We start from the raw sequence: 12,328 nt of genomic DNA, 5'->3' as shown, positions 1-12,328 counted from the left end.
TATGGTTGTCAATGTAGGGGTAGTGCTGCGATGTGTCTGTATCACTACTGAGTATACATTAATTTACTGGTTCTGTGATCATTCCCAGATAAGTAGTTCAGAGTTGGTCTGAAATTTCCTCAGCAACACACTGCAGTTTGGGGCATACTATCTGGGTTTTGTTTTTAAGATGGCAAATAATTTCCTGGTTTTCAAAAAATAGCCAATAAATGTTAACAAAATCAGGGAAAAATATAAGGAAATATATTTTTCTGATAGTATGAAAACTACTATGAAAACATCTGTAACAGGCTGGTATATAAAACCTAGGGATCTCTTTTGGGGATAATGGTAATGAAACACATAGAACTTCAAATGTGGGATCCTGGTTTAAACAATCACCAAGCCACAACACAGCACACAGAAACTTATGGCTCCCATAAATCAAATTATTTTTAGGCAGAGATAGGAGGAAACTCCTTTGTTAGGTCTAAATTTATCCATCCATCCATCTACCAGCAAATCCTAGCATTTTAATGCTGAGCCAAAAAGCCCAGAGAGCATCCAAACCTATCCTTAGAAAGAAGTCGTTTAAACTTCTTTTGGTCCTCCTCATTTTTTATCATCCCTGGAGGGTCTCTCCTATGCACAGGCATTCTGGCAGGAGAGGAAGAATGGAGTAGTATAAATACACATGACAATGTATCAGATACAGCACTGCCAGCTCCACAAAAGTACTAATTAAACTGTTCCTAGACCTTCCTGCAAGAGTTCCAGCTAGGTCACACCACGTGGTCTCGTTAAAGTTTTTACCAGTCCTAGAAAACCTGTCCCACCCAGATTTGATCAAATTACAGGTAGTTTTCCAACTGCAAAGCAATCAGATGGCTGTGGAAAGCACCTACTTCCAAGCCTCAATACCTACTACCTAGTTTTGCGTCCAAATGGAGCTGAAGGACAGATCAGATCCCTAAGATTAGGGCTGAGAGAGATTTGTAAGGTAAAATTCACTGCCAATAATAAAAGCCAGCTGCTCCCATCTTCTGCTGAGCTTGCTTATATATCCCTTTTTGGGTTTATCAAATATGTGTCTCCTGCTATTTGCAGAAGATTATATACTGATTGCACATAACTGATGCTGATCTCTCATGATGAATCTTCTAGCACTGCCTCATGTTTAAGCTCCAAGACACTTTGTCAGGTCCAGTTCCAACACCTGTTAAGTCTGTGCCCCCAACTTTCATGACTGCTTGTATTCTGTGCTTACTATTCCAGTGGCTAGTCTCTTTCCAGACCTTGCATCCTTTTCCTGGAGTTCCTGAGGAAGAGAGAAGGGAAAAAGCCCAAAACTTACCATTGCATTTTTTTGCAAGTTCTGAATTGCAGAGCTTTCTCCATCTCCACCTCTCTTATAGGAGCTGGTAGTGGTACATGCTGTAACACTACAGAACACTGCAGGAAGTCCCTGTTTGTACCTGTCACTGGCTGTTTCCTTCTCAGGGGAGGAGGATATGTGACAGCACCCAACTAGAGGCATAGGACACAACAGGAAGCTGTCTTATATCATTGCCAAGCTATTTTTGACCCAAAAAGAAAATGTGAAACATAGTAAAAGAGATAAGCTGCCCAAACGTGCTGAATTGCAACTCTTCTAAGCACCAGCAGAGAAGGCAAGCAAAGATACCTAAGCAAATGGGTTAATATCACTCTAATACAATGACTCAGTATGACTGAGCCCCTTAAGTTCTAACTAATGAGTACTTAACTCATAATTATAATATTCAAAGCAGTTAATGAAAACATATAATTAAGACACACCACACAGGAAGGTCAGAACTCTGTTGTACTTGTGAAATCCAGAGAAATTAAATTACTTGAAGAGAGCCACATAAGTGATTCAATGACAGGCAGAGAAGTAGACCCCTGGCTTTCTGTCCAGGGCATGCTCTTGTGGATTTTACTGCACCTCACAAATATTAGCAAAGGATATGTTTTATATTTTTATGCATCTCCTTCAGTCATCAGCTATATCAATGCATACCCAAAAAAATCTATGTTAAATTGTATTCCTATGATGGGATTTCATGATGTATCTCTCTCACTCACTCTGAGGAAGCGAGGTCTCTGATCAGTCTCTTTAGACATTTGCCATGTCTAAAATTATGTTTTCAATCAGATTTTAGAGGACAATTGACTTATGTCACTCACATAATCATGTCCCTTTTCTAGAGGCTTGGGATCACTTTTAGAATATTAATTGCTTAATAATTAACAAAGAATAGCAATTTATTTCAGCTGACTTTGTGGACTATATCACTGGTTTTGCAGTGTGTATTATTCAGCAAAAATGGACTGATCCATGGTATAAATATCCAGTAAAGAACCACCATGTATTTTGATTATGAATAGCAGGAACAAGCAGCAGTTATATATCAAGGATTCACTGCCAATAACCTTTATAATTAGAGGGAAATCCCAGATTCAGTTTAGTGTTTCCTTCTTTATCCATAGACTTTGGAAGTATTACTGCATTAAATGGCAGACAATACAAATAATATTTCATAGTATTCTGGGGAGTGTTTTTTAAATGTAGTGCTCTTGATCTTTACCAGCTGTTGAATCAAATTTGGCATAAGCATATTTCTTTGTGTACAGCCTGCAAACAATGTGGATTGTAAAATGAGTAGGGCAAAAACCCAATTTCAATTGTAGGCTGGGATTCCCCTATGCTTTTACAGGGAAACTTGGTTGATAACTATGTTTCCTATTGGGTGGGGCATGGAGAACATGCCCATAGCATTTAATCTTTGAATACTAGAATACCACATGGGCTCTAAAGCCAAGCTATTAAAATAAAGAAGGAGAAATAAATCATAGCACATAATAAAAGCTTAGTTGTTCATTTGCCATCATTCAACCCACAGCTGTATATTTTTCATGCTGTTTAAAATTTCACATAATACTGGCATAAACATCCAATGTTCTTTTTTTTTCATTTCCTGTACTGAACAGATGTGCAGTTTGTGTTACAGTAATGAAACCTGAATATTGCCTTACACAAGGTAGTGCAAGGATATCTTGCTGAATACCCATGGTAAACTAAGAATAATTCATAAAGTTGTGATAACAGTTCAATGCAGATGTTTTACAAGTCATATGCCTCAAAATAGTTATGTCACTATTTGCCTTCTAAGTACAACCAGTGCTTTACTCTGATAAGGAGTACCCATGGAGGTCAAAACTGCGCACAAATATCTAGTGGACACCACCACACTAAAATCTAGTCTACTGGTCAAACTCAACAGTTTCAATTATTAAACCTGCTAAAAAGTTTCTGACAATACCCATAGTTTGAAAAACGCAGAAAAATGCAAATTATTGCTTTTCATATCCCTATTGCCTTATGAAGAACCACACAGCTTGAAGTTTGAATGCAAAAGAGAAATTTACTGTACAAACTTCTGGGAAAACTTCATGAGAAAAAAAACATTTATAATGTTCACTTGTAACAATAGCAGCTGCAGAAATCTCTGATAGTTTTAAAACTACAATATCTCATTATCACATTAAGGAAATTGCTAGAAATAAGTCATTGATTCTCGACTTTGTGATCTGATGTGATATAGCAGAAGGAAGTACACACATATTTCACACAGACAAAGGCAAACTGTAACCCCTGGCTAGTGCCCCTATGAAGAACTCCGAGTTATACATCATGGGGAAAATTGACTGCTCCCTTTTAGAATAACTCATGAGCTGGATTGAGCCCAAAAATCATGGTCAGTTATGCAGAGAAATTGAAGTTACTTTCAAAGGAAAAGGAGGAAGAAGTTTCCTCTAACAAGCTAGTCATGAGATTCTAAAGTTCATGTAGCTAAAGTGCTTTGCACTAGATTGAAAATGCTATGCTGGCAGCAATTTATCCTGTTGAGATCATTATTGTTCCCTCTGAGAAAACATTTTTGTCTTAAAAAGTCATTAATGCATTCAAGATTCTACTGAATACAGCTAGCAGAAACATCACATAGAACATGAACTGAATCCTATCCCCTAGACTGAAACCCATCAAAAATGGTTGATGTTGATTTTTACACGCTGAGTCTGATAGTCCTACACGCTTTGAAGGGATAAATTAGAATGAAAAATCATTTCTATTTCAAACTCTCATTGCAGCAGACCAAGGAGCATAAATTATTTAAAATGCATGTGTATTTGCATTCATAAATATAAGCACATAAAAATTCTTGAAAAGTATTTGGGTACTTCTAGAGATTAATCTGTTATGCCTATATTTTATTATTCTAAAAACATCTAAGTAGCTAGAGACTACAGAACTTGAATACAGAAAACATTAACTATAGAACATGAATATTTAAATATAGAGAGGGCTTTTTTTTGCTCAATCTAGTATTTTATAAGCATCTTTATTCCTACTGTTTTTCCAGGATACACATATTAAATATAAAATAAATTACTTTAACATGAACTAACTTAATATCTGGGTAGTACCACCATATTTAAACAATCTTTAGAATGTCTCACTGCTTGTCCTAAATATCAACATCTTCAAGCAGAAGTTTACACAGATAGCCAAATTATTTCATAATATCAATTTCACTTCTCTGTAGCCAGTACACAATTATCATCCTCCACTAAGACTGAAAGTCAGATTGCCTATTATTTAATCCTTTTTTATTTATTTATTTATCTTTCAATGTACTATATCTATGTTTACAATTTCAGGATGCCAAGAGCATAGTATCTCCATACTGCCCCTTTGCGGGCATATTTGGAATCGTACAAATCCAAAGCTGTTAAGGAGACGGTATGGTTCACACCCCTTTCATGCACATGCAGAAGTCATTAAATTTAATACTGGTTACATTCAAACCACAAAATGAAAAACATGTTTTACTCTTTCTCATGCTTAATTCATTTATTCATAGCAAATGCAGTGTTTCATATGTTCCTAACATAATTAGCAATTTCTGAAACCTCTCATTCCTCCCTCTCACACCTCTCTGGCACCACTGCTGTTGTAAAAACTGACTCTGGAAAAGTAATGAATATTAACAAAATCTTTTTTTTCAAATACAAAAGATAGATTTTAAACTAACAGCAGCAGTTGCAAATGGTAAAGATGCATTTTCCTACCCCCTTTTAGAGTCATTTTTGCCACTTTGGATACTTAATTCAGAATGACAGGAATATGAAGTGAATGTTCAGGACAGCTGAAATATTTTTTCCCTTTTTGCTTTCTTGCTTTTCCTACAATTATTTTGGTAGCATATAACTACTATATTAATAGACAGCAGATTGGAACAAGTAAGAGATTACCTGAGAACATGAAAGTCCACATTCTTCAATCCTGGGAATAATCTGACAATCAGCATTCCAAAAGAGAATTATTAGAAGACTCTGAACATAAGTACTTATCATCCTAAATTAAAAAAAAAAATACAAAAAGCAAAACCTCAGAAGAAACCTTCTACTCTGACAATTCTCCCTCTTGTGCCAAAACTTTAATATGAATTTTAGTCCCTCCCACAGCACCTCTGAGCTCCTCCCTCTAAAACTTTCCAAAGACAGAAAATTGCTAGTTCTAGGAAATATAAAGCATACTCATTTTGTATGCTCCAAACTGAAAAATAGGAAACAGTGATTTCTGACAATCACAGTAAAAGCCTCTTCCTTCTGGATTTCATCACATTAGCATTAGATCAGTTTCAACAGATTTCTTTTCTGTAAATTCTATATATAAACGGGAAGTTTGTTTCTAGAGCGATGTACCAGACAAGTTCATGGGTATTCAAATGCAATCTTATTTTCCTGGTTTTCTAGTGCTTTCAATGAAAAGAAAACCAGCTTTGCCAAGGTGGGTGGTCTTGGAAGACTAGTTTCTTCTTTTTCATCAGCAGGAATACCAGATTCTTTCACCCTAGAAATCTGAGCTTTGAAATTTTTTTCACAATTTTTTAATCTAATTGTATCAATAGAAGCATCTTGTTCTATAGCCTATCTCCAGGTTTGGAAATATGCATGTTTCTTCAAAGCTCAACGCCACCAATCTGAAAGCAGGGTAGGAGTGAGTCACAATACCTCAATACCTGTTAGCATAACAGAATGTCCAGGAATGCCTCTCTGGGTGCTACATTTCACACAGTCCCACTACCCTTTGAAAGGAACAAGTATTTCAAAAACACACTCTGGTTCGTATGGAAACTACATGTGACATGCCTAAGGGGAATAGGGAGTTTTCCTCCACAGAGGGCTTGCTCACCACTGAGAGATATCCTTCAGTAGGACAGTGCCCCAGGTACTCAGTGCTCTTACAAAACCCTTTACATCAGTTACAGTGGGGAATATACAACTAACAGCATCTGCTTTACACATAAAATACGTCTTCTCTGCCACTGTATCTACTGTACTTGTATTTTAGATACTTCATGCGAGTCCAGTTTGCCAATTTTCCTAGAAGACTTTATTTTTTAGATAAACATATACATTTATTTTTGTTCTTCACTGAACAAAATGTAATTTAATTATTTTGGTTAAAATCAACAATTAAATTTTGTCATCTTCTAGAAGCTTGGACATTAAGAAGTTAATGTGTTGCTATGCCTCAAACACTGGTGGCCACTCAAGCAGGCAAGTTAGAACAGGTAGTGGTTGGAAAGGGGGGCCCTGTGGAGGTAGGGCAGCAGCTTTCTGGGCCCACTTCCCTGTTCTGGTCCATGGTGACCACATAAAGCACAGAGGTGATGACGAGAAGGAGTCAGGAGCTATTGAGAAAGGGTCAATCCAGCAGAGGTGGATTGAGACCACCAAACTACCCTCAAAGCCCCATGACCCATTACCAAATAGGTCCAGAAAAACTTTGACCATGGGCATCAATTAATCCTGAGTACTCACAGGAGTGGGATGTGACACATCTACACACAATAATATTCGAGATCAAAAATCTGCCCAGTCCACTCTCCTGTCCCTAAGAGGATTAGAGGATGCTTAGAAGAAATAAGAAAGAAGTTAAATATCCTACTTCCATGGACTATTTTAACATGTATGCTGACAAGTTCCAATGACCTGGATTTTACGGATTTACTGACCCAAAAGCCACATGTACATCACTGGTTTTAATGGCTGCTTCTGGAACTTTCTTATTTGTAAAACAACTCTTTGCATCTATTTATGCTTTCCATTTTCAAATCTCCTTGGAACCATGAGTTGTACAATTAACTAACCTATGTTTATTTTCTTTGTTTGGATTTTAAAATTGCTTCCATATAGTTCAGTTGGGTTGCCCCTTGTTGCTTTAAAAAATACAGAATATCCATTTTCATCTCACCTTTGCAAAATAGTCACAGCTGTATTGTTTTCCAGTATACCTCCCCTATATTTTCTACGATAAGTAATATACCTCTTCACTTTTACTATACCCTTTTGTAAGCTGAAGGTCCTGCAGACAATATTCAGGAGTGAGCAGTTCAAGGATGTTTCACTCTCTAGCAAATGCCATTTTGACTCTCCGTGGTATATTTACCTCCACACATTTACCTTCAGTTTCCACAGAAATTAACAGTGTGATTCACCTTAAGAAAATTTATTTTCTGGTTTCTGGTATTTCTTAGGGCAGCTCTGTCACATTCTGAATAAAGGTGATCATAGCACAGATCTAACAATGTACTCTTTCTATGCAGGAACAGTATTCCAGTCAAGACAGTTTCTGTGTGGACTGAAGCTGTTAAGTTCAACAGGCAACAACTTTATTGTTATTTGCTTCATTTGAACCTTTTTTTAAAAATCCTGTCTGAACAAGCTACTTTACTGCTCCTGCATGATTTGTATCCTGGAATTACTGTCTTCATCCACTGTTTGTATTACATCAGGTTTTGGAACCCCCATTAAGATTCTCACTAAAAGCTGGGCAGTATAATTGACCCATGCCACATTTTTTGAGAACTATCAGTTATGTAGAAGCATTGATGCATTTGAAATTTACAGGGACAATATCTCTTAGGCTCCCTGCTCAAATGGGACTCTAATTGTTGATCATAATTTTGAAAATAATTTCTTTCTAACAAATGTCTTTTACTCCTTGTTACTTACTATACCTTACCTATATTTTAATCCACATTTGTCTTTAGTTTGATGCTTTCATTACGTTATCCCTGAAGAACGGATGATAGCAAAAGATACTGTTCTGTTTCTACTAATGTTCCTTCCATCTTCAGAAAAAAAGACTCTTTAAAACCCCTTAATAGGAAGGGCCTCCTTTTGCACTTTAGTAATACAGATATTATGCACCCTAAATCTTTATTAGAGCACTGGTCAAGAACGTAGAAAAGCCAGAATCTAAACATTTCACAGTCCAAGAAGATCCAAATCTTGAACATTTCAGGATGGTGGCTTGGTGGTTCAGGGTGTTTTTTAATAAAATGCACAGGTAGACCTTAGAGTACAGAATGTAATCCAGTATTTTGCATTCCCCATTTTCTCTTGGGTCAAGTATGATCTCTGGACCATCAATTCAAGTACCTTTTTCTTAATTAGTCTTAGTCTTACAAATTTTGCATGCTTAGATACGTACTTGGCCCCCTTCAAAAAAGAACATCATTCCACCACTGGTCAAGTGTGTACGAGAAACATTTGAAAATGAACGGACAGATGTATCACCAGACATACCTAAGCAGCCAGAAATGGATTTTGTGACCTGATGTGTTGGAGTTTAAGCACAGAACTCCAAAGAGATTTCTGCTTTGGCTACATTATTTTTTGACTTTGTTAAATTAATGTCAATGTCTGCGCTGGAAGGCATGTCCCTGTCACATCCATGCTGGAGAAGTCCCAGCCTTCTTTGCAGTACAATAACCACATTCACACTACATTTTTCAAGAGGATCCTGTGACATATCACTGTGTTCTTCCCAGTTTCACCAACACAGGCATACATACAATATTGTAACAGTCCCCTGGCTACTATTTTAACTCTGTGTGCAATTGTATTGCCTGTTCCAAGCAACAGACATCTTTTCCCAGAACCACTTACATCGACCACAGGACAGCTGTTTCTAACTTTAACAGCTTCTCATCATGTAGGGCATGCTCTGGAGTGGAGCGGTGTGAGGTGCTACTGTCATCACAACAAAATACTCACAAGGGATTCAGAGCTGCTTGGGAACTGCGTTTTTCTGGGATTGTGCCTATATCTCCTGCCCAGAGTGAGCCTGTGCAGCCAGGGCAGGTGCGCAGCAGAGGTACCAGCAGGGCACCTTGTCCTGGTTTAGGGCAAATTTGGGAGAAAACCCCCAAAAGGGGCCCACCCGAAAGCAAACCCACACGGCCTCTCCCCCCAACTGGTTCGGGAAGAATTTCCTCTGAGAGAAGTGGAAAAAACCTGTTTATTTAACAGGCAAAGCAGTCCCCAGCACAAAAAAAATTAACAATATCAGATGACAAAACTCATTCATTGCTCTGAAGAGATGACAAATTCAGAAAGTCTCTCCGGTGCGTGGTGTCTCTGTTATCAGTCACTCCAGCACTGGGAAAGGCTGCTGCCCACAGTAGGCCCCGGTGGGCCACAAAGTGCGAGCTCTCGGTGTTTCCCCAGGTCCCAGTCCAGAGCAGGTTCAAACACATCCAAGAAAAGGGAAAGAAAACCTGGGAAAACCTGGACTGCCTCAGCTAGCTAAACTAACTAAAAAGCAAAGGAGTGCCGTGTTCTGCCCCATCCGTGCCCAGACAACACAGTGGAGTTCTCTGTTCCAGCAGAGTGTGGAGGAGTGAGTGCAGGCTGATAACAAATTCTGTGCTTCTTCTTCTCCCCACCTTCGCTCTCAGAGCCCGTCTTGAAGGCACAGAATAAAATATCCACCATCAACAGAACACACGACTGGGAATACGAGCATCATAACGTCACCCTAGGATACACCTACAGGCTGGTGAAACACAACCTGCCCAGTGCTTCTGTACTCAACAAGTTATTGATTCACAGTCCAAAGACAACCACTACTCATTTCATCTCTGTGGTCCAATGGGACCCTCACTGTCCTCACCCACCATCCCTTTCCTTCAAGAGGCACGAGCATTCAGCAATGATGGCAAATGTCACAGCAGGCAGAACCTTAGATGCACTGCTTACAACCCACAGATGCTGAAGACTTTCCTTTCCTAAGATTAGAATCATACAATCAAAAAGTGGTTTGGGATAGAAGGGAATTTTAAAGATAATCTAGTTCCAAATTAGGTTGCTGGAAGTTCCATGCATTACTAAAGAAATAAAATAAAGAAAATGTCTTTTTAAATTATTTAAGAAAATAATTTTAGACCCCTATGAAGTTTTTAATAAAATTATTAAAGAAGAAAACTAAAAACTTGAGTGTTCAAAAAAATCTAATTAGAAAAAAGTAAAATAATAATAAAAAATAAAGCATATTCACAATTCTCCAAAATTTTTGTAGACAATCTGTACTTTTACAAACTTAAAGCTCAGAGAAACTGGAATTATTAGTACATGTGGAGGGGTTGCAACTAAAAGTAAATCATTCATACACCATGTACACACAATTTATTTTCTTCAGGAGATGCTTCAGTCTGTTTTCTTTCTTTTACCCAGCTGAATTTTTTCTTCATTTTACATAGTTATTTTTTTAAGCTAGGAACCTAACTCCTGGTATAAGCTAAGCAGTAGGCCATGGCATTAATTCTAGTGATACCCAGCATGGCAGGAAATGGCACATTTCCAAGCAGAAACTCTTCTAAAATGGCACATAAATATTTACCTCACCAGGTTGAACTCACAGAGGGATATGATTTTTGTCCTTTTAACAGGCTTTCTAGCTGTGCTGTGGAAACAGATCATCTACCAGCAGACCCTAACTAATCTTCAAGCTATCAAGATTTACTCTGTGTCAAACATCAATAAAAAAAATCCTTTTGTAAAGAAGGGCATATGGGCGGGGGGTGTTGTTTTGAGTTACAAAATCATTGGCACACGGAGTGAGATTTACAGTGAAACTTTCTCTGCCTGAGAAGTGCTTTTCATGTCAGCAGCAAGCCCTACCCTGATTATGATTTTAAAAGCCTTCTCTTACCTCCATGATTTTTCTTGAAGAATACGAGAAAATTCAGCCTCTAGAGAGGTATCCATGGTGGAGCTCCTAGTTTACAAGGCATGCAGGGAGAAGTCCTGCATCTGGCAGACTGTCCAGTCTCCACTGTGCTGAACAGAGCAGGAAGGGAGCCATGGCTAGGCAGGGAGCCCTGGGATGTTCATCTTCACTGGAAGGCAGAATCTATGGCTGGCACCTCTATTACAACCTCTTTTTTTATTCCCATCTATTCCTCACCCTTGTTAATCTAAGATGACTAAAAAACCTCAGATGCACTCATGTATCTTAACTGTTACTCATGGTCAATCCAAATTTTAACTCAATCATCCTGTTTAGCCTATTGAGTTTTTCTCTTTCTTTTTGATGGATGCTATTTTCTTTACTTCTTATTAAAACACTTTAGCTCCCCAAAAGAAATGCAAATATCTCCTATTATATATGCTTTGTTTCTTCATAGTCACTCCTGACAGCAAAAATTAAAAAAAAAAAAAAAAATTAGGAGCTGTTTAAAACACTCCCACTCTTTAGAAGAGAGCACCTCAAGCCATTTAACTCAAAAGGAGGTTTAAGTGCCTTTGTCTGCTTTGTTTGTATAAGCATTTTGTGGAAAGGAAATTCCATCAGCTGTGCAATTTCCCTTGATTTCTTTTCCCACCTAAATCATTTACAAAAGTAATATCTACTTATATCTAACCTGGATAACCAAAGCCAAGCTTCACTTGACAGAAAACATAGAGATAATCTCTTAAAGATACAGATTCAGTTAAAGTGTTTTACCACATAAATTAAAACAAACCATTAAGGAAGCAGTTAAGTTACATTCACACTATTCTACATGTTAATATCTTTTTACTTTAAAAGATCAATGAAGAACTTCTACACTGTCTAGTCTTTTTCCACTTTCATGCATGAGATTTAGAAAGTTAGATGTTTAATTTTAGGCAGAACTGTAACTATTTCTTTGAAGCTTTCAAAAAAATAGTGCACCATCAACCTAACTTTTCCTACTTGTAAAGTTGGTAGGATTGTAGCAGATATACAATTAATTATCTGTTACGTTGAGAGAATGTTCACACAAGTATCACCAGTACAGGCATGAAATTTTACAATATTTAAGAAACAGCAGCTGCAGCCTGTGGTTGTTGATGTAGTAGTCTGGACCAAAACCACACCCTATTATTTTTAGGTGGACAGGAAGGTTGCTGTATACATGCTCTTAAAAAGCACTGCTCTAAACTTGAA

General features: G+C 37.7%; 1 protein-coding gene across 1 annotated transcript in view; it reads right to left on the bottom strand.

The window, feature by feature from the left end:
* The window catches only part of IL17REL (interleukin 17 receptor E like), a 46,857-nt gene extending 37,661 nt beyond the window's left edge, over positions 1-9,196 (bottom strand). Inside the window, exons 1-2 of the mRNA XM_053977901.1 lie at positions 9,133-9,196; positions 5,317-5,419 (exon numbers count right to left, since the gene is read on the bottom strand). Of these exons, the coding sequence (XP_053833876.1) occupies positions 5,317-5,418 (102 nt within the window). The 5' untranslated portion in view covers position 5,419; positions 9,133-9,196. The remainder of the gene's footprint in view (positions 1-5,316; positions 5,420-9,132) is intronic.
* Positions 9,197-12,328: the final 3,132 nt, after the last annotated feature.

This window comes from Vidua macroura, chromosome 5 (assembly GCF_024509145.1).
Source record: "Vidua macroura isolate BioBank_ID:100142 chromosome 5, ASM2450914v1, whole genome shotgun sequence".
NCBI classification, from domain to species: domain Eukaryota; kingdom Metazoa; phylum Chordata; class Aves; order Passeriformes; family Viduidae; genus Vidua; species Vidua macroura.
This window is presented reverse-complemented; position numbering and strand designations above follow the sequence as displayed.